This window comes from Meles meles, chromosome 21, assembly GCF_922984935.1.
Source record: "Meles meles chromosome 21, mMelMel3.1 paternal haplotype, whole genome shotgun sequence".
Taxonomy (NCBI): Eukaryota; Metazoa; Chordata; class Mammalia; order Carnivora; family Mustelidae; genus Meles; species Meles meles.
The window spans coordinates 1,422,162-1,449,291 of record NC_060086.1 but is presented as its reverse complement, the minus strand read 5'-3'; the positions used below and the strand labels follow the sequence as shown (position 1 = coordinate 1,449,291).

Genomic DNA, 27,130 nt, shown 5'->3' with positions numbered 1-27,130 from the left:
GCATGGGGCTTCCCACTTGGTGGGGAGTCTGCCTGTCCCTCTGCCCCTTCCCACGCTCATGTTCTCTCTCTCAAATAAATAAAATCTTTTTTTTAAAAGATATTATTTATTTATTTGACAGACAGAGATCACAAGTAGGCAGAGAGGTAGGCAGAGAGAGAGGAAGGGAAGCAGGCTTTCCGCTGAGTGGAGAGCCCTATGCGGGGCTCGATCCCAGGATCCTGGGATCATGACCTGAGCCGAAGGCAGAGGCTTTAACCCACGGAGCCACCCAGGCACCCCTCAAATAAATAAAATCTTAAAAAAAAGAAGAGAGACACAGATGGCAAAGATGCTTGGCATTTAATATTATTAGGAAATTATGCAAATTAAAACAAGATACCATTGGGTCTTCTGGATGGCTCAGTTGATTAAGCCTCTGCCTTCAGCTCAGGACATGATCCCATGGTTCTAGGATCCACTCCCACATTGGGGGGGGTTCCCCAACTCAGTGGTGAGCCTACTTCTCCCTGCCTGCCACTTCCGCTATTTGTGCACATGGGCGCGCACTCTCTCTCTTGCAAATAAATAAGTAAAAGCTTAAAAAACAACAACAAAACAAGATTATCATTTTACGCCTATTAGAATGGCCAAAACCAGAACACTAAGATCACCAAATGCTGGTGAGAACTGACGCCTACAGAAACTCTCATTCATTGATGGGGGATGCAAAATGATACAGCCATTTCGGAAGGCCATCTTGTGGTCTCTTACAAAACCAGACATACTCTTACCATGTGATCCAGCAACTGCACTCCTTGGTATTTACCCAGAGGAGCTGAAAACTTACACTGACAAAAAAAATCCTGTACACTACCAAGTGAAAGAAGACAATCTGAAAAAGACGACATATGTAGGGTTCCAACCACAGGACATTCTGAAGAAGGTGAACTATGGAGTTAGTAAAAAGATCAGTGGTTACCAGGGCTTGTGTGTGGGAGGAGGGGTTAACAGACAGAGCACAGAGGATTTCTAGGTCAGTGAAAACACTCCACAGGATACAACAATAGAGCATATATGTGTTATACATTCATCCAAGTCCACAAGACGTGCAATTCTAAGAATGAACCACAATGTAAACTACGGACTTGGACATAATAATGATATGTCAATGGAGGTTCACTGATTGTAACATAGTTACCAATCTGATGGGGGATAGTGACAGGGGGAGGCTGTGCATCTGATGCAGAGGGAATATATGAGAAATCTCTTGTCTTTCCCTTAATTCTGCTGTTAACATAAAAGTGACCTAAAAATATAAAGTCTTAATTTTTAAAAAAAAGGAGAAAGGACAGAGATGATTCTAGAAAAGTGACAAGGTGAAAAGCACCAGGAATCTGTCTCTCCATCTAGATAACAACCGCACTGGTAGAGTCTGTCTGACGGAACTATTCTGGAATTCTAGAGCCTCTTAAAGACTTGCAACTTCCAAGATAAGACTTGGAAGGTAAACTAAAGTTAATTTTGGTCAATCTTAGACCTTAGCACAGTATACCATCCTCCAATTTTATTGGTAGGCAGCTGCACACATGTTCCTGAAGCCAGAGAGGGAAAAAAGAACCTGTCCTCCCAAAGGCCTGTGCTCTAATCACTGACAGCTGCTTCTGATCAGAGGCAGGTGAGGGCGCCGTGGCCACTGCTGCTCCACTTCCGGCACCCTCTCAGCACGGAGTCTGCTGGAGATTCGCTCCTCTGCCCTTCCCCTGCCCTGCTCACTCTTGCTCTAAAATAAACATTTTTAAAAATTTATATAAAAAGGCAAAGTATCCAAAATCTATACAGAACTTAGCAAACTCAGCGCTCAAAGAACAAATACTCCAATCAGGAAATAGGCATAGGACATGAACAGACGTTTCTGCAAAGAAGACATCCAGATGGCCAACAGACACATGAAAATGTGCTCCGTATCACTCGGCATCAGGGAAATACAAATCAAAACCCCCCAGTGAGATACCAGCTCACAACAGTCAGAATGGCTAAAATTAACAAGTCAGGAAACGACAGATGCTGGTGAGGATGCGGAGAAAGGGGAACCCTCCTCCACTGTTGGTGGGAATGCAAGCAGGTGCAGCCACTCTGGAAAACAGCATGGAGGTTCCTCAAAAAGTTGAAAATAGAGCTACCCTACGACCCAGCAATCGCACTACTGGGTATTTACCCTAAAGATGCAAATGTAGTGTTCCAAAGGGGCACATGCACCCGAATGTTTATAGCAGCAATGTCCACAATAGCCAAACTATGGAAAGAGACCAGGTGTCCATCAACAATGAATTGATAAAGATGTGCAGTGTGTGTGTATGTACACACACACACACACACACACACACACACAGGAGTATTATGCAGCCACCAAAAAAACTGTAATCTTGCCATTTGCAACAACGTGGATGGAACTAGAGGGTATTATGCTGAGTGAAATAAGTCAGTCAGAGAAAGACAATTATCATACGATCTCTCTGATATGAGGAATCTGAGAAACAAAACAGGATCATAGGGGAAGGGAGGGAAAAATGAAACAAGATGAAACCAGAGAAGGAAACAAACCATAAGAGACTCTTAATCTCAGGAAATAAACTGAGGGCTGCTGGAGTGGAGGGGGGTGGAAGGGATGGGATGACTGAGTGATGGACACTGGGGAGGGTATGTGTATGGTTGAGTGCTGTGAATTGTGTAAGGCTGATGAATCACAGACCTGTACTCCTAAAACAAATAATACATGTTAATAAAAAAAAATAATGGGGCACCAGGGTGGCTCAGTTGTTAAGTGTCTGCCTTTGGCTCAGGTCATGTTCCTGGGGTCCTGGGATTGAGCCCCACATTGGGCTCCCTGCTCAGGAGGAAGCCTGCTTCTCCCTCTCCCACGCCCCCTGCTTGTGTTCCTTCTCTCACTGGATCTTTCTCTGTCAAACAAATAAAAATTTTTAAAAAATTGTTGGCATTGTAAATATAAGTAAATAAAACCTCAAATAAAGTCCAAGACCAGATGTTTCACAGGTGAATTCTAGAAAACATTCAACCAAGAATTAACCCCAAATTTTCTCAAACTCTTCTGAAACGCTAAAGCAGAGGGAACACTTTCTAAGTCATTTTATGAGGCCAAGACTGCCCTGATACCAAAGTCAGGCAAAGACACCACAAGGAAACTAAAGACCACTAGCTCTTACGTTGCTATAAAATCCACAACAAAATATTAACCTAGCTAGCCTATTAAGGGATTACACACCATGACCAAATGGGACTAATCTGAGGAATGCAACTGTTCAACAGGTAAAAATCAATGAAATAAATTGCATTAACAAATGAAGAAAAAAAAAACCCCACTTAATCATCTCAGTTGTTGCAGAAAAAGCATGTGACACAATTCACACCCTTTCATGATAAAAATACTAAAAAAAAACTTGGAATAGAAGGAACTACCTCAACACAACAAAAGCCATATATGAAAAACCCACAGCCAACACCTGGCCAATGGTGGAAGACTGAAAGCTTTTTCTCTAAATCAGGAACACGACAAGGATGTCTTCTTTCTCCACTTCTGTTCAACATAGTACCGAAGTGCTAGCCAGAGGAATTGAACAAGACAAAGAAATAAAAGCATGCAAATTGAAAAAGAAGAAAATTATCTCTGTTCACAGACAACATTACGTTATAGGTAGAAAACCTGAAGATTCCACAAAAACCTGTTAGAACCAATAAACAATTTCAGCAAAATTAGAGGATACAAAATCAATACATGAAAACCAGTTGTGTTTCTATACTAACAAGGAGCAATCTGAAAAAAAAAAATTACATTTACAATAGCACTGAGAAAATAAAATACTGAGGAATAAACTTAACCGAGGAGGTCAAAGACTCATACACTGAAGACTATACAATGTTGCTGAAGGAAATTAAAGACACACTGACTCTCAAAGAGATATTTATACACTCAGGTCCAGAGCAGCATCATGACGCACAATAGCTAAAAGGTGAAAACAACTCAGGCATCTATCAGTAGATGAATGGACAGGGCGCCTGGGTGGCTCAGTTGGTTGGGCAACTGCCTTCAGCTCAGGTCATGATCCCGGAGCACCAGGATAGAGTCCTGCATCAGGATCCCAGCTCCAAAGGGAGGCTGCTTCTCCCTCTGACCTTCTCCCCTCTCATGCTCTGTCTCTCTCTCAAATAAAATTTAAAAAAAAAAAAAAAAAGAAAGAAAGAAAGATAAGTGGACATATAAGATATCACAGTGTTTAAAAGGAAGGAAAATTTGACACATGCTACAACAGGGATAACCCTTGAAGACATTATGGTAAATGAAATTAGTCAGTCACAAAAGGACAAATACCATATGATCCCCTCAAGGGAGGTGTTCAGAGTTCACAAGGGAAAGCAGACTGGTGGGCACCAGGGGCTAGAAGGTAGGGAAAGTGGAGAGTCGTGATTTAATAAACGCACAGTCGGTTTCGCGAGATGAAGAATGGTCTGTGGGTGGACAGCAGTGACGGCTGTACAACAACAGGAATGCGCCTAACGAACCGCACACTTCAAAATAACTTAAACGCTAAAACAAAAAATTAAAATATTAAATGATATTCAACTTTTAAAAAGAAGACACACATACACGACTACATGATTCCACTTAGTATCTAGAGTAGTCAAATCATACAAACAGGAAACAGAACGGTGGCTGTCAGGCTGGGGTGCGGGGGAAATGGGAGTTAACTGGTACAGAATTTCAGTTTTGCAAGATCAAAAACTTCTGGATATTAGTTGTACAGCATATGAATATATATTTTTTTAAGATTTTATCTATTTATTTGACAGACAGATCACAATTAGGCAGAGAGGCAGGCAAAGAGAGAGGGGGAAGCAGGCTCCCTCCCCGCTGAACAGAGAGCCTGATGCGGAGCTGGATCCCAGGACTCTGGGGTCATGACCTGAGCCAAAGGCAGTTAGCCTTTAGCCCACTGAGCCACCCAGGCGCTCCAGCATATGAATATATTTAACACTAGTGAGTTGTACACTTAGAAGAGGTTAAGACGACAAGTTCTACCAAATGTAAAAAATTACACATACACGCACGCTTCAAAGATGTCTGCCTGTCCAGAGTTCACTTGGGGAGGAGAAGTACACTTAGTTTACTGATAGTGTATCAGCTGCATGTCTGAAATTACATCCATGTTTCCCTCAAAAGAAAATTATTAATTATTCTTGATGAATGACAGAAGCTCTTGGGATTAATCAGCTCTGTATTAACTAAAAGATCAGAGCTAGTGCTCTTCTCATATAATCTCTTAATCTAATTTTTTTTTTAAAAAGAGATTTTATTTATTTAACAGAGAGAAAGAAAGCATAAGCAGCAGGAGCGGCAGAGGGAGTGGGACAAGCAGGCTTCCGCTGAGCAGGGAGCCCGATGTGGGGCTCGATCCCAGGATCATGATCTGAGTCGAAGGCAGGCATGTAACTGAGACACAGGTACCCCTCTTAATCTAATTCTTAGTGATGTTTTTAATTCCTACAAGCTTAATTTATTCAAGAAAGTCACCAGGGAAAGTAATAGAGCTTTAGAAGAGAACAGAATGTTATCAAGCCATTTTTGCCTCAAGCGACTTAAATGGTCAATTTTATAAAGAGCACTTTAATTTGTGAACCCATGTAAAGGGGTTATGCGGCAGGTCACAGAACTGGGACTCAAAAAAAAATCCAAAAAGATTTTAAGATTAAAAAATCTCATTGAAATTTTTGTTTCTGGCTCTAGAAGGATCCTTGTGTCTACATCTCAGTTGTCTTATCCACAATATCATGATCCTACTTTAAAAGAGCACTGCATGTTAATTACAATTTCGAACCCATCAAATAGAATCATAGCATTGCTGAGGACGGTTTTTGTAAACTATCAGATTCGTTTCCTGTCACACACTTTTCCCACTTAAAATAATTTTTACTACAGTGATTTGAAAGGGCACAGGCTCCCCAATATTTACAGCAGCAATGTTCATAACAGCCAAATTATGGAAAGAACTTAGATGTCCATCAAGAGATGAATGGATAAAGGTGTGGTATGCGCACACACACACACACACACACACACACACACACACAGGAATACTACTCAGCTATCAAAAAGAATGAAATCTTGCCATCTACAAGGACATGGATGGGGAATCATGCTAAGTGATATAAGTCAGAGAAAGACAAATCCACATGATTTCACTCCTTTGTGGAATTTAAGAAACAAAACAGATGAACATAGAGGAAGGAAAGGAAAAATAAAAAAAGATAAAAACAGAGAGGGAGGCAAACCATAAGAGACTCTTAACAGTAGGAAACGAAGGGGTGCTGGAGGGGAGGAGGGTGGGGGGATGGAGTAACTAGGTGACGGGCATTAAGGAGGGCACTTGATACAATGAGCACTGGGTGTTACATGCAACTGATGAATTACTAAATTCTACCCCTGAAACTAATAATATACTATATGCTACTTTAATTGAATTTAAATTAAAAATAAAAAAATTCTACTTACTTGGTCAACTTGTGGCTTTTCATTGCTGTGAGAAATTCTCTAACAACCTCAGGACTCTGGTGCCTACATGGTGTTTTTGATATATATTTTAATGTCTACCCAAAAAAAAAGAAAGAAAAATTAAGCATGAGACAAAAAAACCCGAATGAGAAAAAAGAAAGACAATGGCTATAATTTAGTATTCTAAAATTTGATTTCAAAAATCTTCTATAACAGGACCCATTACAGATTGGAGGATATTAAGGAGACAAGGTAATTAAATACAAAACAGTATCCTTGAAAAGAAAAAGAGCATTAATGGTAAAACTGAGAAAATTTGAATAAAATCTATGTATAATTTTCTTAGTATTGATGATCGCGCCATGGTTTTATGAGATGTTAACATCAGGGAAAACTAAGAGAAGGGCACATGGGAACTCTCAGCACCGCCTCTGTAACTCTTCCCTAAGACTCCCATTATCTCAAAACAAAAGACGTTTACTTTTTTTAAAAGAGGGAACCCCACCTAGACATAACTTGAAAGGAACTTCAAACTTGAAAAGTAAACAGTAACCTTAAGCCTCTAAGTTAAGAGTCTCTCACAAGTGCAAGGATCAGGCTGGTCTCAGACTCCTGCAGAACGATGACCATTAGCAGACTAAGTAATCCCTGCAGAACCTTGCAGAACGGAAGTCAAACCCACGAACTCCAAGTTCAGATGAGGTGTCATTCACACGTTAAGAACACTAGAAATATATTCTCAGGCATAAAAAGTCTCAAAACAATAAATCAATCTTTAAAAAAAGGGGGGGGCACCTGGGTGGCTCAGTGGGTTAAAGCCTCTGCCTTCGGCTCAGGTCATTGTCCCAGGGTCCTGGGATCGAGCCCCGCATCGGGCTCTCCGCTCAGCAGGGAGCCTGCTTCCTCCTCTCTCTCTGCCTGCCTCTCTGCCTACTTGTGATCTCTCTCTGTCAAATAAATAAATAATCTTTTAAAAAAGAAAAATCTCAAAACATTTACCACCACGGTAACTTTCTTCAAGGCACTATGAATTAAAAGAACTTAACAAATATGTAAAAGAGCGCCAGTGAGTTTAAACTGATTTAAGCATGTAGTCAGAGGACCTGACAGCTTGAAATATGGCTATAAAACTAATTACCAACATTTTATTTTCTTTTTTCTTTTTTTTAAGATTTTATTTATTTACTTGACAGAGATCACAAGTAGGCAGAAAAAGAGAGAGAGGAGGAAGCAGGCTCCCTGCTGAGCAGAGAGTCCGATGTGGGGCTCAATCCCAGGACCTTGAGACCATGATCTGAGCCGAAGGCAGAGCCACCCAGGCGCCCTCATTTTCTTCTTTTAAAGAGATGAATACTATAACGTAAAAAAAAAAAACACATGAGTGAATAAATAAATGATAGTTTTTTTTTTTTTTTTTTTTTGAGAGAGAGAGTGAGCACATACACAAGCTTGGGGCAGGGGAGGAAGTGGGTGGGAGAGGGAGAAAGAATCTTAGGCAGACTCCCTGCTGAGCATGAAGCCCTATGTGGGGCTTGATCTCATGACCCTGAGATCATGACCTGAGCCAAAATCAAAAGTGGGATGCTTAACCGACTGATCTATCCAGACGCCCCTGAATGATGGGATTTTAAACACACGATTAGATGAACAAAACTGGATGGGGAGGAATGATGACAAAAACGCTGACCACCCTTTAATTTTCCTTAAAAGGGATTATAGTCATTTAATGTGTCTTTGGAAAGATAAAGATAATTAAAACTATATCCTTTGTAGTGACAAATCAGATTTGAAAGGAAATAGCAGAAAATATAAATTATAAAAATAATTAGATAAAAAAACAATCACATAAAATATGATGACTTAAACTTTTTTTTTAATTAATTAATGTATTTATTTGACAGACAGAGATCATGAGCAGGCAGAGAGGCAGGCAGGGAGAGAGGAAGGGAAGCAGGCTCCCCGCCGAGCAGACAGCCCAATGCGGGGCTTGATCCCAGGACCCTGAGATCATGACCTGAGCCGAAGGCAGAGGCTCCAACCCACTGAGCCACCCAGGCCCCAACTTTTTTAAGGATAAAGCATTAGGTTGGGAGAAAACATAGCAAAATGTCAACTAAATGTTAAAACTGTAAATTACTTTTGCTTCTTCTTTATACTTTTGGTACTAAGTTTTGTTTGTTTTTTTTTTAAAGATTTTATTTATTTGAGAGAGAGAGAGAGTGCGCGCACACAAGCAGGGGGAGCAGTAGAGGGAAAGGGAGAAGTAGGCTCCCCGCTGAACAGGGAGCCTGTTGTGGGACTTAATCCTAGGACCCCGGGATCATGACCTGAGCTGAAGGCAGACGCTTAACCATCTGAGCCACCCAGGCACCCTCTAAGTTTTTTACAGTAAAAAAAAACATTACTTTTTGTGTAATAAAGAATCTAGCTTTGCCAAAAGATACAGTTGGGCCTTTGTCCTTCGCTTCTGGGAGGCAATCTCTAGGCCCTTGGAATGCTATCTCAATGACCTATCTTTGGAGGCCTTGGTCATACTGAATAGTCTTAAAAATGTGACTTAGGGTGGGGGCTTTGGCTCATGCAGTATCAATGTACCTAGAGGCTGAGATGAACTACACAGGATATCAATCTTCAATCACGCTTATGTGATACAGCCCAAATAAAAATTTGGGACACCGAAGTTCAGCTGAGATTGCTGGTCGACAATATTCTGTATGCATTGTTACACACCAATTTCAAGAGGAAAACATGCTCTGACTCCACATTAGAGGACAAAAGAAGCTCTAAGTTGGAATTTCTCTTAAAATCTGTCCCATATGCTTTCTCCCTTGGCCAATTTTAATCTGTAATAAACTGTAACTACAACTACAATAGCTTTCAATGAGTTCTGAGTACTTCCAGTGAATTACTGAAGCCAAGGGTGGTCTTAGGGATCCGTGACTTGCAAACAGTGTTAGGACTGAGGGCAATTTTTTGACTATTCCCCCCAACTTTATCATTGGCTAAGCCTCACTGTTGTACAAACAGAATAAAACTGGGTTACGGTAAAACTACTCAAATCAAGTAAGAGGTAGTCATGATTTGGTGGCTAGTCACCTGCAGAATAAACCAACCCCCCCATGGTAGTTTGGGTAGCCCCCCGAGAAGCACAGGCTTACCTCATAGGTGATAGTATTCAAGTTCTGTTGCCCAGAACTGTGTTTGTTCTTTCCACTTTCTTTCCGTTGCTCTTTCAGATCAGTCAGTAACTGGAACACCTAGGAAGTGATAAAATATTTTTATGAATAAATGTGAGAAATGTATTTCAAGGTCAATGATTTTGAAGAATAAATAGGACTGTACCTCTTTTCCTTCACAAACCCTCCCCCTAACCTTGTATTAGAGCAAATATGAGTCTGAGAAGCAGCCAACACTTTAAAAATGCTTTTGTCTAAGTTGAATAATCCAAATTCATTAGTTTATTGAAAATATTCCAAATGTTCCCTTTTCAACATATACCATATCACTGATCTCCTCTTACATTAAAAATATATTGAGTATTTGAAAGTAAATTTTCCTAAAATATGATCTCAATAGACGCAAAGATCTTTCCAAAATTCAACACCAATTTATGATGAAAACTCTCAACAAACTGGGTTTAGAGGGAACACACCTCAATGTGTACAGGCCATATATGACAAGCCGTCCCCTAACATCATACTGAGCACTGAAAATCTGAAAGCTTTTCCTATTAGACCAGGCCAAGACAAACCCTTTTCTTCAACATAGTACTAGAAGTCCTTGCCAGAGCAATCAGGCAAGAAAAGAAATAGAAGGGAGCCAAACTATGGTAAAACTGTCACTATCTGCAGATGACATGATACTACATATAGAAAACTCTAAAGACTCTACCAAAAAAACGAACTAATTTTAAGTGAATTCAGTAAAATTACAGGATACAAAATCAATATACAGAACTCTATTGCATGTCAGATGATAATAGTGAACTATCAGAAAGAGAAATTAAGAAAACAATCACATTTACCATTGCATCAAAAATAACAAAATGCCTAGGAATCAGTTTAACCAAGGAATGAAAGATCTATACACTGGGCAGGATAAGACACTGAAACTGAAGAAGACACAAATAAATGGAATGAAGACACAAATAAATGGAATGATATTCCATGCTCATGGATTAGAAGAATCAGTAATGTCCGTAGTACCCAAAGCAATCTACAGATTTAGTGTAATCTCTATCAAAATTCCAATGGCATTCTTCACAGAAATAGAAGAAGCAATCCTAAAATTTTATGGAACCACAAAAGACCCTGAATAGTCAAAGCAATCCTAAGAAAGAAGAGCAAAGCTGGAGGCATCATGCTTCCTGATTTCAAACGACATTACAAAGCCAAGAAATCAAAATGGTATTGTATTGACATAAAAAGACATAAGTCAATGGAACAGAACAGAGAGTCCAGAAATAAACCCACACATATGTGATTAGTTAATTTTGACAAAGGAGCCAAAAATATACAATGGAGAAAAGAGCGTCTCTTCAATAAATGGTGCTGGGAAAACTGGACCATTACCTTATACCACACATAAAAAATTAACTCAAAATGAATTAAAGAACTGAATGCAAGACCTGAAACCATAAAGCTCCTAGAAGAAAACACAAGATACAAGCTCCGTGATATCAGTTTTGGTGATTTTTTTTTTTTTTTAAACACCAAAAGTAAAGGCAACAAAAGCAAAAATTAAAAAGTGGGACTACATCAAACTACAAGGCACAGCAAAGGAAACCATCAGCAAAATGAACAGACAACTTACTAGATGAGAGGACATATTTGCAAATCATATATCTGATAAGGAGTTAATACTCAAAACATATAAAGAACTTACAAAACAACCAATCGCATTAAAAAATGGGAAGAAAAAAAAATGGGCAGAGCACTGAAACAGACATTTTTCAAGACACACAGATGGCCAACAGACACATAAAAAGATGTTCAACATCAGTAATCATCAGGGAAGTGCAAATCAAAACCACAATGAGATTCGACTTCACAGCTGTTAAAACAGCTAACATCAAAAGACAAGAAATAATGTGTCGGCAAGGATGAGAAGAAAAGGAAACCCTTGCGCACTGTTGATGGGAATGTAAATTCATACAACCACTATAGAGAACAGAATGGAGGGTCCTCAAAAGTTAAAAATAAAACCACTATACGATTCAGCAATTCCACTTCTGGGTATTTTATCAAAAAAAATAAAAACACTAACTCAGAAGACATATGCACCACCATGTTCAATGCAGCAATATTTACAATAGCCAAGATATGGAAACAACGTGGGTGTTCATCAACAGATGAATTTAAAAAAACGGTTTTTATATAAACAGTGGAATATTATTTGGCCATAAAAAAGAATGAAACCTTGCTATCTGCAACACGGATGGATCTTAGGGTATTATGCGAAGTAAAATAAGCCAGACCGAGAAAGACAAATATCTTACGATCTCACTTACATGCGGAATCTTAAAAAACCAAACTAGGGGTGCCGAGGTGGCTCAGTCGGTTAAGCATGCAACTCCTGATTTCAGCTCAAGTCATGGTCTCAGGCTTGTGGGATCAACCCAGGGTTGGGTATGCTTGTCCCTCTCCCTCTGCCCCTCCACCTGCTACCATGTGTGTGCATTCTCTTTCAAATAGATAACATACATACATAAAATCTTCACAAAAAAAAAAAAAAAAAAGCTCAGAGACATAGAGAACAGACTCATGGCTGCCAGAGGCAGGAGGCGGAGCGTGGGCAAAATCAGTAAGAGAGTCACGAGGTACAAGTTTCCAGTTATAATATAAGTAAAGTACGAGGATACAACATACAGGATGGTGACTACAGCAAATCTGTGCTGAGTATGTGGAAGTTGTTAAGACAGGAAATCTTAAAAGTTCTTATCACAAGAAAAAAAAATCTGTATGTACGGCAATGGATGTTTACTAAACTTATTGTGGTAATTTCACAACGTACAAATACTGAATCATTTCATTGTACACCTGAAACTAATGTTATCTATCAACTGTGCCTCAATTAAAAATTTTTTCCTACAAATAAGTTTTTTCTAAAACAGGGTCCTGTTTCACTAATATGAAAGTCTAGTAAGTTTATTTCCAAAAAAGAAAAACTATGATGCAAGTGATAAATATAAATTTTATTAAAAAAAAAAAAAAGAAGGGAAAAAATTGCTACAGAACTTTGGAAGTAAACTTTCCCCACAAGGGAAAAACATGCATGTGTTAGTGCTGAGGAGGACGGGTGGAAGATCTATCTTTCCTACTTTAGAGATTATGCCGGAGACCTAAGTAAGTTTAAGTATGGGCTCATAAACCATTACTAGATACAATAGAACCCCTCCCCGGCCTCTCACTACTTTTTTCAGAAATAGTCTATGAGATTAATGCAATGTTTCCCCAAAGGATAAAACACCCAAACATTCAGCAGAATCCAAACTGGACAAGGAGGTTTCTAAAAGCCAATGGCTTGACTAACACCTAACAACCATGTCCTTCCTGTTATTAGTAGCAACAATTTAAGGAAGGAGTAGGACCCAACTATGTTAATTCCAGTACTTCCTATTTTCTGTATCACACAAGAGAGACTCAAATCTCAAGTCTTCATGAGTTTAGATTCTAGAAAATGAAAAATTGACAGTGACTGTGTGAACGGTTCTTTATGTACCTGGAGCTAACCTATCAGATGGCTTTGAGAATACCAAATAAAACAAAGGCAAAATAGTAAGCAGGCAAAAATAATGTTATTATCTCCCCTCTCACCAATTTCTTTCCTTTTTGCCTCCCTTTCTCCAAAAACCCAACCCTCAAGCCCCCAAATTCCAAATCTGCTAGTTCATACTAAATTATTCAGAATGGTGCATCAACTAATCTGTCAGTTTCATTTTGAAAGTGTTAATACTTGTAAGATTATTATGAGGATTGAAATAATAACATATAAAAGCATTTTATAGGTAAAGAGTAGTAATTAGGAAAGGCGTAAGTATTTTAATGGAAAACTTTGCAGGCAGAAACAGTTCCAAAATAGATGCTTCCATCCCATGAAGGCATACCAAATGAAGATCTAAAATACTTGGGTTTGGGGAAGGCTGTCTACTGTACTCTGAAGTCTTCCCAGCTTCCCTGAATTACTATGTATAATTTACCAAGCTTATAATTCCCAGGTCCACCAGATGGTGCCATCTGTCTTACTTTAAAGTTGAAAATCCAAATGAATTCAGTCATTTTAACTGAAACTAGTTCAATAATCTTCAAAAGCAAAGGGCAAACTACCAGAGAGGAAAATTCAATAGTTCACTTCAAAACTATTTACCTCGTAGTTACTGAGCAGCGCGGAATTGGCATCCTTCCTGCAAAAGAAAGTAAATTATCATCAGTCCGGGCTCAAATTCCTTTGTGAGAATTAAATATCTGTAAAATACTTCCTGTATCAAGATTGAGTAGTTCAGTTCAGGAATTTAGAGACTATAACCTAAAACTGAGAAATGTCCTAAGTCCTACTGGTTTAGCTGGCAATGGACAAGTTCAGAGTAAACGTCCCTCTCTATGGCATATATAACACATGATTTACTAAGTAGGTGATCGAAATATTATACTTATCCTTTATCTATGTAGGCAGAAGTTAAGAAAAGTCAGTCATCTGGTAGAAGTCACTTAAAGGAAGAACAGGGGGGAAACCAGAGTTAGGAAGGGGTGTCAATAAAGCGAGGAAGCCAGACTCAACTGGACAAACACTGCTGTCTCATCCCATAGGCATGTCCTTTCCGGAGTACCATCTGCCTCCCCTCAGTTATTGACAGGATATCTTGGGCAGGCAATGTACCCTCTGAATCACCAGAAATGGGATCATTAACACTACCATCACTACTGGGAACTCAGTGTGTCAAGAATCCTGCCGGAGATTCACAAAGGTGTTCGTCTTCTCTATCAATTCAACGGGTAAAGTTCATGTGTCAAGCAGTGGTCACTGTGCCTGCGATCAAGGCACAATGTCATCTTTCATGTATGAGTGAGCACAGCAATGTGACTTGTATTAAAGTATCATCAAGCCATTCTACAATACCACATCAGAAGTATTTACTGTTTTGAATAGCCCAGAGGCTGTACAGTGTGATAATTACGAGCAGTTTTAAGATCAGACAAATCTGGGTTCATATTCTAGCTCTGCCACTGAAAAGGTCTGGGAGTGTGGATGAGTTTATTAACCTCCCCAAGCTTCTCATTTAAAACAAAAACTGGGGAGCGGAGTGGGAGGCTTTGCAGGAACCAGGCAGACTTGAGTTGCCAGAGCATCGCACGTACCCTGCTGCCGCCATCCGGGAGTCTCTTGCACTGCCCAGGGGAGCAAATTCCAAGCATCTCCTGCTACGGCTGCTCCTTGGATCCAGGAGTGGGTAAGCTGAGTATGTGAAACCCTCAGGCCCTAGACCCAAGGCCCCCTTCCCGTTTCCCGAACCATGACCCACTTCAACAAGGGCCCTTCTTAATAGGCTCTCCGTCAAGGTCAAGATCCCTTCCCAGTACGATCATCAGGCAGATCTCTGAAAGTGGACAGAAGAGGTGACAGGCATGAGCACTGGCACCAACTTCAGCATGGCTCAAAAGATGGCATCATCCTCTGCGAGCTCATAAACAAGTTGCCAGGCTCCGTGAAGAAGATTAATGAGTCCTTGTTAAACTGGCCCCAGCTGGAGAATATTGGGAACTTTATTAAACCTACTCAGGCTTACGGCATGAAACCACACGACATATTTGAAGCAAACGATCTTTTCGGGAATGGAAACACGACCCAGGTTCAGACTACGCTGGTGGCTCTGGCAGGTCTGGCTAAAACAAAAGGTTCCATACAGCCAGTGACGCTGGAGTTAATGATGTTCTGATGACGGAAAGTTAAAAGCTGGCCAAAGTATAAGTGGTTTGCAGATGGGAGCCAACCAATGTGCCAGCCAGGCAGTATGACAGCCAATGGCACCAAGAGGCATCTTTATGATTCCAAAATGCGAAGTGACAACCCTTTTGACCAGACCACAATTAGTCTGCAGATGGGCACCAACAAAGGAGCCAGCCAGATGGGGAGGTCAGCACCAGGTCCCAGAAGAAACATCCACGATCAGACACTAACATTACAACCAGTGGACAACTCGACATTTCTCTATAGCCGGGAACCAACAAAGTTGCTTCCCAGAAAGGAATTAATATGTACGGGCCTGGGCGGCAAGTACACGATCGCAAGTACTGTGCCCCTCCCACAGAACCTATCGTTCCCAATGGAAGCCAAGAAACAGGAACAAATGGGTCTGAAATTAGTGACAGGGATTATCGGGCAGAACACCCAGGTGAGTATCATGGAGAGTACCAAGATGACCACCCCGGAGATGACCAATCTGGCAACCAAGGCACTGATTATTAGACTGGCACAGAGGAGCTCAGTATTTAGTCCACTGTTTTTATTCAGTGAGAACCAAGCTAGCCTTGAGTAATTTTTATCTTGTCTCCCTAAAACACTATCATGCTTATTGTACCTAAAAGAAGTATCGCCTGACATTCCCCCCTTCCTTTTTCTGCATCTTCCCTAAACAGCTGCCTGTTCGTGCTCTAACAGTTCAATCTTAGAGCAGAAGTAGTAACTCCCCATAGGAAGTAAAAGGAATACTGTGAACAGGGAGTACTCTCGTACAGCCAATTCTCTTGTTAAAGACCTATACTTATTTTTTTAAGATTTATTTATTTGAGAGAGAGACAGAGACAGAGCACGAGCAGAGGGAGCAGAAGGCAAAGGGAGAAGCAGACTCCCCGCTGAGCAGAGAGCCCAATTCGGGACTCAATCCCAGGACCATGGCATCATGACCTGAGTTGAAGGCAGAGGCTTAACTGACTGAGCCACCCAGTCTTAAAATCTATTAACAAACTGGGATTTTGAAACAAGAGGAGACTTTTCGTTTTGTTGTTTTTTTTTGTTTTTTTTTTTTTTTACAGTTTAGTATCTCTTTTCTACCTGGAGGACTAAACTCATGCTTATTGCTAAATGAGGTCTTTGCCAACTAAATTTACAATGCAGCATTTTAGAAATTTACATTTCAATGTCTTAGTTTGCTAAATTTTTTTTAAAAGATTTTATTTATTTATTTGACAGAGACCACAAGTCGGCAGAGACTCAGGCAGAGAGAGAGGAAGGGAAGCAGGCTCCCTGCTGAGCAGAGAGCCCAATGAAGGGCTCGATCCCAGGACCCTGGTATCATGACCTGAGACAAAGGCAGAGGCTTTAACCCACTGAGCCACCCAGGCGCCCCTTAGTTTGCTAATTTTTAAATAAAGTCCTGATCAGGGTGTATTTGTGACTACATGTGTGCTCATTCTCTTACCTAAACTGAAAGATCTTTTCAGGGCGGTGTTTCTAAAGGCTCGTGTACGAGGTCAGCCTGTGGGCACTCAGGTCTGGGTGGTACATCTGTGCCAGTGTATCCATGCAGAGTTGCTCTGTGCCCTTCCACTGTTTCTTGTTACATTTCTTGGTGTAAACTTATCTCACTGTATTTTTTTATAAAAGGTAAGTATTTTGGGAACATTGGGAAAAAAATGGGGATAAAGTAGCACCTCTAAGTATAACCTGGATTCCAAGCCAGCGCCACTGATCGGTCACACAGTAAGAAGCCTAACTGAAGCGGAAGGTAACTACGGGACTGGATTAGACAAATGGAAACCGGTAATGCAGAATCCTAAAAATTCAGGAAGCACTCTGGACCTGACATACTGTATAATAAAGACGGCTGTTTGCTCCTAAACCAGGAGCGGGGCTGTATGATGAAAATGCTGACCCAAAATTTCAAAAACATGGGCCAAACAGATGAGTGATTTCCCTAAGCAATCAATAAAGCAAAACAAGCAGGTGGTGAACACAAGAATCTGACCTAGGCCTTGGGTCAGCAGCACAGTGATGTCAGCACTCTAATCTAATCAACATGTGAAGTTTACAACGCTCCAGACATTTAACAAATAGCTGGGATTTCACAAAAGCGCTGCTTTGCCCAAATGACCACAAGTGCACTGAGGTCACGAAGAATACTGTATCTAAAAGGAATCTAAAACAGGAAGAACCGTGCATAATTAGTGCATATATGGTTCACTTAAAACTGAAAAGGACAATAAAACCACATGTCATCTTTGCCTATTTAATCAGGAAGTCAGTCCCCAAGGCTTCTTCCTATCTTTGCTTGAAATCGAGTTAAAATTCCCTGTGTGCCCTAAAATACACTGTAACTAAGAAATCCCTTGCTGGAACAGACTGGAAAAGTAACACAAATTTATTTTTCCTCAAGGCTAAGGGACCCATCCCAGGTGCCATTGCTACAACTTCATTTCCAACTCAGAGCCTCTCCTTCATGCAGAATATTCTATGACTTAGGAAAATCTGTTCTTGGCTATGGCCCCACTATATGGCCATATGGCCCCACTACCCAAGCCAATACTGTTAATGTAAGAATCCAAAGAACATCTAGAACCAGGATAAAAAGGAGAGACTCTCTTTTGCACGTGTGTCTTAATGAACCTGTTTGGGGGCCAGGAGAACAATGGATATTAAAACAAGTACCACGTCTTGGAGATTCTGGCTGGCAGAGGCTGATTATTCATGTATTCTATTATTAGGAAGATAAATAAAAATGTTTTTCTCAGTAAATACTAATGGAATAAATGCCAATATACGCTAGGCTTTCCTTTTTTTCTTTTTTTAAGATTTTATTTATTTATTTGACAGAGATCACAAGCAGGCAGAGAGGCAGGCAGAAAGAGAGAGAGGAGGAAGCAGGCTCCCCGCGGAGCGGAGAGCCCGATGCAGGCAGGATCGATCCCAGGACTCTAGGATCATGACCTGAGCCGAAGGCAGAGGCTTTAACCCACTGAGCCACCCAGGCGCCCCAAGGCTTTCCTTTTTTTAATAAAATGCCAACAGGCATAAGATCTACCTTTGATGAAACGAACTATGGTCATTTCAGTTCCTAAACGAACTGAATCGAGAAGTTTTTAAGACAAACTTTTATCCTACTATGACCACCACTAAGTGGCAGGTTGGTAGGAACAGGAACTGTAAGACCGGACATATTTTTCACTTAATCAAGTGATCTCACTGAACAGCAGTGATGATGATGTGACGCACTGAGAAAGACAGGTCCCTTACAGCAGTCCTGTTAAAGAACATCTAATTTGAATCTAGCCATAAGGATATAACGAGACAAACCCAAGTTGAGGAACGTACTTCAAAACCACCGGTTTAGATTCTTCAGATATCGACGTCATTTGTAACAATGTCAATGTCACAAAAACAGGCAAGGAAACTGTTTTTAGAATAATGGAGATTAAAAACTACGACAACCAGAACTTGTATGAAAACTAAAAATATGATTCTTAAAGCTTGATTGAAAACTACAAAAAAAAATACATGATTCTTGACTGGATTCTGAATCAGTGGTTAAAAAAAAATCTAGCTGGGCACCTAGGTGGGGCTCAGTTAAAGGGCTACCTTTGGCTCAGGTCATGATCCCAGGGTCCTAGGATCAAGCCCTGCGTGGGGCTCCCTGCTAGGTGAGGAGTCTGCTTCTCCCTCTCCCTCTGCCCTTCCCCGTTTGTGCTCTATGAATAAAGAAATATCTTAAAAGAACATTAACTAAAATGGCACTGGACAACGGGAGAGATTTTGTATTTTAATAGTACTGGTACCGCAGCGCCACATTCCCAGGTGCGCCAACGGTACTGCAGGTGGGCACATTTTGAAGACTGGGTAAAACGACACGGCATCTACAACTCTGAAATAATCGGTAGAGAGAGTGTGTGTGTGTAGAGAGAGAAAGAATGTAGACATGTGGACAGACAGAACCTGGACATATGTAAGAGAGGGAACGCAAATGAATCAAAATGGTAACAAATGGTGACTCTAAACACAGGATATGAAGGTCCCTGTGGTGCTCTTTTTGCAACTGTTCTATGGGTTTGGAATTTTTCAAGCTAGAAAGTTGAGAAAAATGGAAATGTAAAACTAAAGAATTCCATAAGGTTAAAAAGGACATTAGTATAACCTACAATTGAAGACATAAAATGCATTTTCCTCCAGTGTTTTTTCAGGGTGACTAGAATCTGCCAGTTTTGTATTTACAAGCTGTTGTTCCTACTGAGCAGAAACTGTCTGCTCTGTACACAGCTTGCACTTCAGTTTTGTCTAACACATTCACGAGCATTCAGACTTCTAGAAACTGCCCACCTACACAAAACTTCGTATTCTCCTACAGAACTCAGACTAGTACTGATTTTAATTACAGGTGTTTAAAGCAAATATTCCAAATGAGTTTTAAAGATTGTTCGAATCTATATTTACAGGCAGGCAGTCATTTAATTTCCTTAAGTAATAAATTAGCTGACTGAAGTTGACCTGCTATTTTAAATGCAACCTGTAAATTCTGCTTAAATTGCTGAGTCAGGGGGTGCCTGGGTGGCTCAGTGGGTTAAAGCCTCTGCCTTCGGCTCAGGTCATGATCCCAAAGTCCTGGGATCGAGCCCCACATAGGGCTCTCTGCTCTGCAGGGAGCCCGCTTCCGCTTCTCTCTCTCTGCCTGCCTCTCTGCCTACTTGTGATCTCTGTCTGTCAAATAAATAAATAAAATATTAAAAAAAAAATTGCTGAGTCAGTTTAATGGATGTAAACAACTACCTTGGGAAACTGAATTCTGAATAAACAGAACAAAATGATCTATTGGCAGATTTTCTTTAGAAACAACATACACATGCAAACAGCACCTTTAATTGCCACACAGTTAACTTACGCACACAATGACGAAGAGAACTGCTCAAATTCCCCTATGGTCAACCTATATTATTGACTCAAGTCATGTTCTGAAAAACTAAACTCAAGTAAAAGAAGGCAGATTTCAAAGTCAACAAACGTAATCTGTTCCATTCTCCTGAGAGCTAGCAAACAAGCACCCTCTTTCCAGTCTTACTACTGAACTGTTATAGGACCTATTAGCTAACTTCTCTACCTCTCAGTATTTCCAGCTATAAAATGAAACACATTCTTACGATGATTTCAAAAAGATGATACAGAAGACAATCTGTTTTCCCTTACTTCGTACATTAGTTCAACAATAAAAAAGTGAACACAGGGATGTCTGGGTGGCTCAGTTAGTTAAGTATCTGCCATCAGCTCAGGTTATGATCCCAAGGTCCTGGAATCAAGTCCCCCATCAGGCTCCCTGCCCAGCAGGAAGACTGCTTCTCTCTCTCCCTCTGCCTGCTGCTGCCCCTGCTTGTGTTCTCTCTCTCTCTCTGTCAAATAAATAAATATTTTTTTTAAAAATACATAAAAGAATTTTTAGAAAGAGTGTATACAAAGTTTTCCAGGTATATCAATAGCCCAAGCATTAGACAAAGTTAGCCAAATAGAAAATACCTTATATGTACACAAATACTTAACTTTCCACAAATATTCTGTATCCTTTTGCATGAGGAAGATGTTTCCAAATGACCATCAAAAAGTTTTTATTTTTTAAATTCTACCACTCAATCGAATAAAGCATAAATATTCCTCACCTTTAAAAAATTTCTAGCCTAGGGCGCCTGGGTGGCTCAGTGGGTTAAGCCGCTGCCTTCGGCTCAGGTCATGATCTCAGGGTCCTGGGATCGAGTCCCGCATCGGGCTCTCTGCTCGGCAGGGAGCCTGCTTCCTCCTCTCTCTCTGCCTGCCTCTCTGCCTGCTTGTGATCTCTCTCTGTCAAATAAATAAATATTTAAAAAAAAAATTTCTAGCCTATGTCTACATGTATTATATTCAGTGATTGAAGGAAAAAATGTAGTAAAAATTCAGAGAAGTTTTCCTTTCATGCCTCCTCTTTCCAGGATCTAGGAATGCCTGAAAAAGGTACAGTATGTTTGTTCTACCAGAGAAACAGAGCTCTGCTGAAGATCCTAAGGACTACACTGCTAGGGACCACATCGCATGTTGGAGGCCAGTAAGGAACTAAGTTCGGCCTCCAGACTTTTCCATTCCAGGGGTCCTTCTACTCGCAAATCACATCCCTACAGAAATCTCACTTTCCCATAAAATGCTAGCTGCAAAGTTCCTGATTGGTTTCAGTAAGTTTCTGACTCCTTGGGAGAAATGGACTGCTATTAGAGAAAATCTCTTGATTCAAACCATTTCACTTAAGAAAATCAGAGAATCTATGGAAACTAGCTAATTCAATTATATTTTTAATTAATTTGTTAAATTAATTAAGTATTGTTATATTACTTCATTCAACAACTATCTGCTGAATACCTAATGTGTGCCAAATGTAGTTGCTAAGCCCCAGACTTCATGGGGCTTTCTCATGAGGGAAACAAGACACTAAACAAGTAAACATGCATCTATTATTACAACTTGTAATTATTCGAAGGAAAAGTAAATCATTGTGTTATAATAAGAGACAAGAGGACTTATTTTGGATTGATGGAAAAGGAAAAGCAATACTCAACCTGAGCTATCAAAAAGATGAACAAAAACCAAAAATTAATAAACAAAAAAAGCCAAATAAATAAATAAATAAATAATCAAAAAGATAAAGAGGGAGCAGGACTGAGAAAAAGTATACCAGGCAGAGGGTCCCCTGGACCCTGGAAGGTTACAGAAACCACCTGTCAGTGGAAACAGTGTGTGTATGGGAGGTGGGAGTAGCAGCTCTAAAGTGAGGTTATACAGGGTCACACAGGTGCTAGCGAGGAATGTGCATGTCCTCTTAGCACAACATAATGTCAATGAAGAGTATTATAGAGGGGAGTGAGTTTATCCAATTAATATATTTTTAAAGACTTTATTTACTTGTCAAAGAGAGAAAGAGAGAGGGAGTGCACAGACAAGCAGGTGGAACGGCAGGCAGAGGGAGAAACAGGCTCCTCGCTGAGCAGGGAGCCTCATGTGAGACTCAATTCCAGGACCCTGGGATCATGACCTGTGCCAAAGGCAGACCCTTAACTGACTGAGCCACCCCAGCCTTACAGATCCAGTTACTATTTTAGGATCACTCTGGCTGCTGACTGGAAAACAGAATGGAGGGGGGACAAGAGTGGAAGCCAAAGGCTACTGGTTAACCTGGACCAGAGGTGACAGACTACAGACTGAGCAACGGAGATGGTGGAAAGCAACTGCACACAAAACATACTGAAGGTGAAGATGGCAGGACTGGCTGATGGACTGGATTTAGGGGAGAGGAAGAGGTCTAGATTTCTGGACTAAGCAACTGGACTGATAACGAGAGAAAAGGCCTAGAAATATACTTCTGGGAGTTATCAGCGTACAGCTGGGTAAAATGACCAAGGAAGAGTGTGGAGAAAAAGGGTCCCAGCACTGAGCTCTAGGACACCTCCCCATTTAGAAGCCAAGCAAGGGAGGAAGGGCAAACCAGGGAAGGAGACTGAGAAGTAATCCTTGACGTGGGGGGGAATGCAAACAGCATGTCACAAAGCCAGGAGTTTCTGGAGGTTTTTTGTTAAGTACAGCCGACACCCAGAGTTTCTGCATCCCCTGCTGCTAAGAGATGGAGAAGGTTGAGGGCAGGAAATCAGCCTTGCAGTTTGACAAGATGGAGGGCTCAGGTGATCAACACAAAACCCGTTTCCGCAGACTGGTAAGGATGAAAGCCCAACAGAATGATCGAGAACGAGGGGATCGACGACACTTCCAAACAGTTTTGTTGTAAAGGGAAGCAAACATGGAGCCGTAAGTGGACATGAACGTGCGGACAAGGGATTTTTTAAGATGGATCAATTAAAGTGGGCTTGCATAACGAGAGGAACTGCTCTAGTAAAGAGGGAGAAATTGGTTAATAATAGCTCGGGCCAGAGTGATCTACCTGAATGTTTTCCAAGATGCAAACTACACCCCACTGATGGGCCACAAACCCTCCTCAGTGGCTCAGCTCTCTTCTTTAACGAGACAACATCAGAGCGTTCCGCGCAGAGGAAAAGGACGGCTTCGTGATGTTTTCATTTCAGTTTCACACACACACTGTGTTTTTCTGAAGTCGGCAGGGCAGCATTGGACAGGGCCGTCAAACAGTGAAAGAACACACAGGGAAACAGCAAACATCCCACGCCGAAGAGATCACAGTCTGCGGGTTAACGCGGGCGCGGGAAGACCTACCGGCGGAGCAGCTGCCGAACCACAAGCAGGCAGCACACACGCCTTCTGCTCCCGCGCTCTCCGTCCAGGCTCAAGCACTTCCTTCTCCCCGGAAAACCTGCCCAGCCGCTCGGGGAGCAGCTCCTCGGAGTCAGGGCTCCCCGCGGTCAGCCAAGCCCTAGCCCAGCACTCGGCCATCTCTTCGGCAGGTACCGCCAGGGCGGACGCGGGGCTGTACAGCTTCTGAGTCCCCGCTGGGACCCGCGCCGACCCACAACGTCAGGAAATGAATGAGGGCGCGAGCAGGCACAGGAAAGGCCGCAGGTCAAGTGGCGCTGGGCCCCCGCGCGCCAGGCACTGGGTGGGAGCAGGAACGAAGGCTCCGAAGGGCGGAGCGAGGGTCCCTTTCCTCCCCGTGTCCCGTCCCAAGCCTCTTCCCCGAGCCCCGTACTCCGCGCCGCCCCATGCCCGCGTCCCTCGGCTGCCCTCGGCCCAGCAGGCCCCTGCTGCGGGCGTCTGCGCACGGCCGGGAACGCGCCCCCTACGACTTACACTTCCATGCCGATCCCGCGTCGTCTCTTGCGGACGCCCCGCCTCCTGCCGAGCCGCCTCCGCTGCCACCGCCCCCGTCGCTCACTCCGCCGCCGTGTCTGCGCGCCGCGGGGTACGTCGGGACCGCCGCGCTGCACGCCGGGATCGCCGCGGGGTACGTCGGGACCGCCGCGCTGCACGCCGGGATGCCGGCGGACCCGGCGGGTACTTCCGCGTGGTTAGCGGCTGGGCGCGGCGGCCCGGCTGGGGTTAGGGCGGCTGAACTCCCGCAGGCGGACGGCGCTCGCGCTCGCGCGCTCGGCGTGACGTCAGAGTACTAACCAGCTAGTTTCCAGAGGGACGGGCGGGTTACCGGCCTCCGCGGCGTTAGGGTCGCACGGTCGGGGGTGGTGACGGCGGGGGCGAGGCGGCCCGTCCCCCGACTTCCGTGTCGGGCGCGCGGCGGACCCCGTTTCTGAGACCCCGCTTCGTGCGTGCGTCATCCGCGGAGGACGCGTTCCGAGACGCGGGAGAAGCGAGTCCGTCCCCGCTCCCGGGAGCTCGGCGCGCGGCCCCGACCTTCCCGCGGCCCCGGGGTTTGCCGGAGGGAGGACCGGACGGTGGAGGACGGCGGGCGGCGTGTGTTTTAGCGGGGAGGATGCTGCGGCCGCGCCGGGGCTGCTGCTGCGGGGCTGACGCGGGCGGCGGGCGGGAGGGGGAGCCGCCCGGCCCGGCCCGCTGTGAGGTGGCGGCCGAGGACGGCGGGTGCCGTCGCCTTCGCGGGTGCGCGGCGCGAGTGGACGTACTTCCCTGAAGGCCTTACCTGTTCGTCTGCCGGGAAGCGGCGGGCGGAGCAGCTGGGCCTGCCCGGGGCGCGGACCCCGGAGCCCCGCCGAGGGCGGGCGCTGGACCCGCGGCGGTTTCAGGACGCGGAGCAGCGTCCGCGCCGTCGGCGGTACCGGTGTCCGGACGAGTCAGCGTCTCGTTCTCGCCTCGCGGCTGTGCCGGTGTCGTTTGCCGAGTCCGTTCTCCCCGCGGGGCGATTGTCGGGCGGCGTGACGGTCCGGCGGTGCCCGGGAGCGGCCGCGTTCGCCTGCAGCCCTTCCTCGGAGTGACCGTGGGACGCGAGCCGACCCCTCCGGACGCACCTCCCCGCCGTAAACCGCGAGTCCGCCGGCAGCCTTCGGACGAGCCGGCGCGCGGGGGGCGCTGCTGCTGCTCGGGGAACCCGACGTGCCGTGGCTACGATTTTCCCGCGGCCGGTCAGCGGCACCCGCCCAGGAGGGGCTCACGCTCGGGCAGCTCGAGCGAGCGTGGGGATGTGGTACGTGGTTAGCCGCGACCGACGACGGGTTAGAGAAACGTGTCGTCGGGGTGGGACGTGACAGGACACGGATGACCCTCGGACATGCCGGGAAGCCCGACACGGAGGACCACGTCCCGTATGAGTCCGTTCTGTGAAGCGTCCAGGACGGCAAGTCTACACAGACAGGGGTGACTTACTGGTTGCTTAGGGGTGGGAGAGGGGCAGGGAGGGCAGCTGATGGACACAGAATTTATTTGGGGGCATATAAAAATGTCCTAAAATTAGATTGTAATGGTTGCTCATCCCTGGAAAATACCCCAAAAATGCTGAATTATATACCTCAAATGAAAAAACTGACTGGTCTCTGAATTATGTATCAGTGAAGCTGTTAATTTTTTTTTTTAACTGGTGTTTGCCTATGGGGATTAGATTGGAAGAGAAATGAGATAAATTTTTAGCATTTAACTTTGCACATTCAGAATTTTAAAAATGTTTTTTTTTTCAATGCACATGTTATTTCTAACTACAAAAAATATTTTAAAAACAACAAATTTGGGGGTGCCTGGGTAGCTGGGTGGGTTAAGCATCTGCCTTTTGCTCAGGTCATGATCCCAGGGCCCTGGGATTGAGTTCCATACTGGGCTCCTAGCTCAGCGGGGAGCCTGCTTCTCCCTCTGCCTGCTGGCTCGCTCTCTCTCACACACAAATAAAGTCTTAAAAAAAAAGAAAAAAAAAACCTAATTTGGGGCACCTGGGTGACTCGGTTGAACATTGACTCTTGCTTTTGGCTCAGGTCATGAGCTCAGGGTCATGAGCTCAAGCCCTGCATCCGGTTCTGTGCTCAGCATGGAGTCTGCTTGAGATTCTTCCCGCCTCAAGCATGCATGTGTGCGTGCTCTCTCGCTCTCTCTCTAAAATGAACAAATAAAGTCCTTTTTAAAAACCCAAACAACTGGGCGCCTGGGTGGCTTAGTTGGTTACGTGACTGCCTTCAGCTCAGGGCATGATCCTGGAGTCCTGGGATCAAGTCCCACATCGGGCTTCCTGCTCTGCAGGGAGTCTGCTTCTCCCACTGACCTCTCTCCTTTCGTGCTGGCCCGTGTGCGTGCGCATGCTCTCTCTCTCTCTCTCTCTCAAATAAATAAAATCTTAAAAAAAAAAACCCCAAGCAACTAATTTACTTTCAAAAATCTGCAAATAGGTAAAATGCTACTCTAGACCCAGCTGGCCTAATTTGTGTAGAGAGTCTCCATCCCTCATTAGAGGACAGCAGGCCCCACAAAAAAGCACTAAAGATGTTCATTGCGTTAGTCACTCAGCAAACGTAGTGATGGCCCATTTGGTGGTGATGGTACGCATGTGAGTAATACGCACGTCCTACCTGGCGGCCTAGTTGGAGAACCAGCTCTGGACATCAACAGCTGCCGCACACGGTGTTTAGACACAGTGAAGCAGAGACGAGAATGACTAATGAGGTGGAGAGGCGTCCCAAAGCCAGGGCTGTTTGAGCTGGTTGTGGGGAGGAGCGCCCAAGGCCAAGGTTTCAGGGATGGGCT

General features: G+C 43.5%; 1 protein-coding gene and 1 pseudogene across 5 annotated transcripts in view; one reads left to right on the top strand and one right to left on the bottom strand.

Annotated features, from left to right (window-relative positions):
* Positions 1 to 26,067, bottom strand: part of LOC123933689 (CGRP receptor component) — a 43,346-nt gene extending 17,279 nt beyond the window's left edge. Inside the window, exons 1-4 of one of the 5 annotated variants that reach the window (XM_045993120.1) lie at positions 24,290 to 26,065; positions 13,910 to 13,946; positions 9,703 to 9,801; positions 6,545 to 6,639 (exon numbers count right to left, since the gene is read on the bottom strand). In XM_045993120.1, the coding sequence (XP_045849076.1) occupies positions 6,545 to 6,639; positions 9,703 to 9,801; positions 13,910 to 13,946; positions 24,290 to 24,297 (239 nt within the window). In that variant the 5' untranslated portion in view covers positions 24,298 to 26,065. The other 4 variants (XM_045993121.1, XM_045993122.1, XM_045993123.1 and 1 more) reach the window with 4 other exon arrangements.
* Positions 15,054 to 16,006, top strand: LOC123933688 (annotated as a pseudogene).
* Positions 26,068 to 27,130: the final 1,063 nt, after the last annotated feature.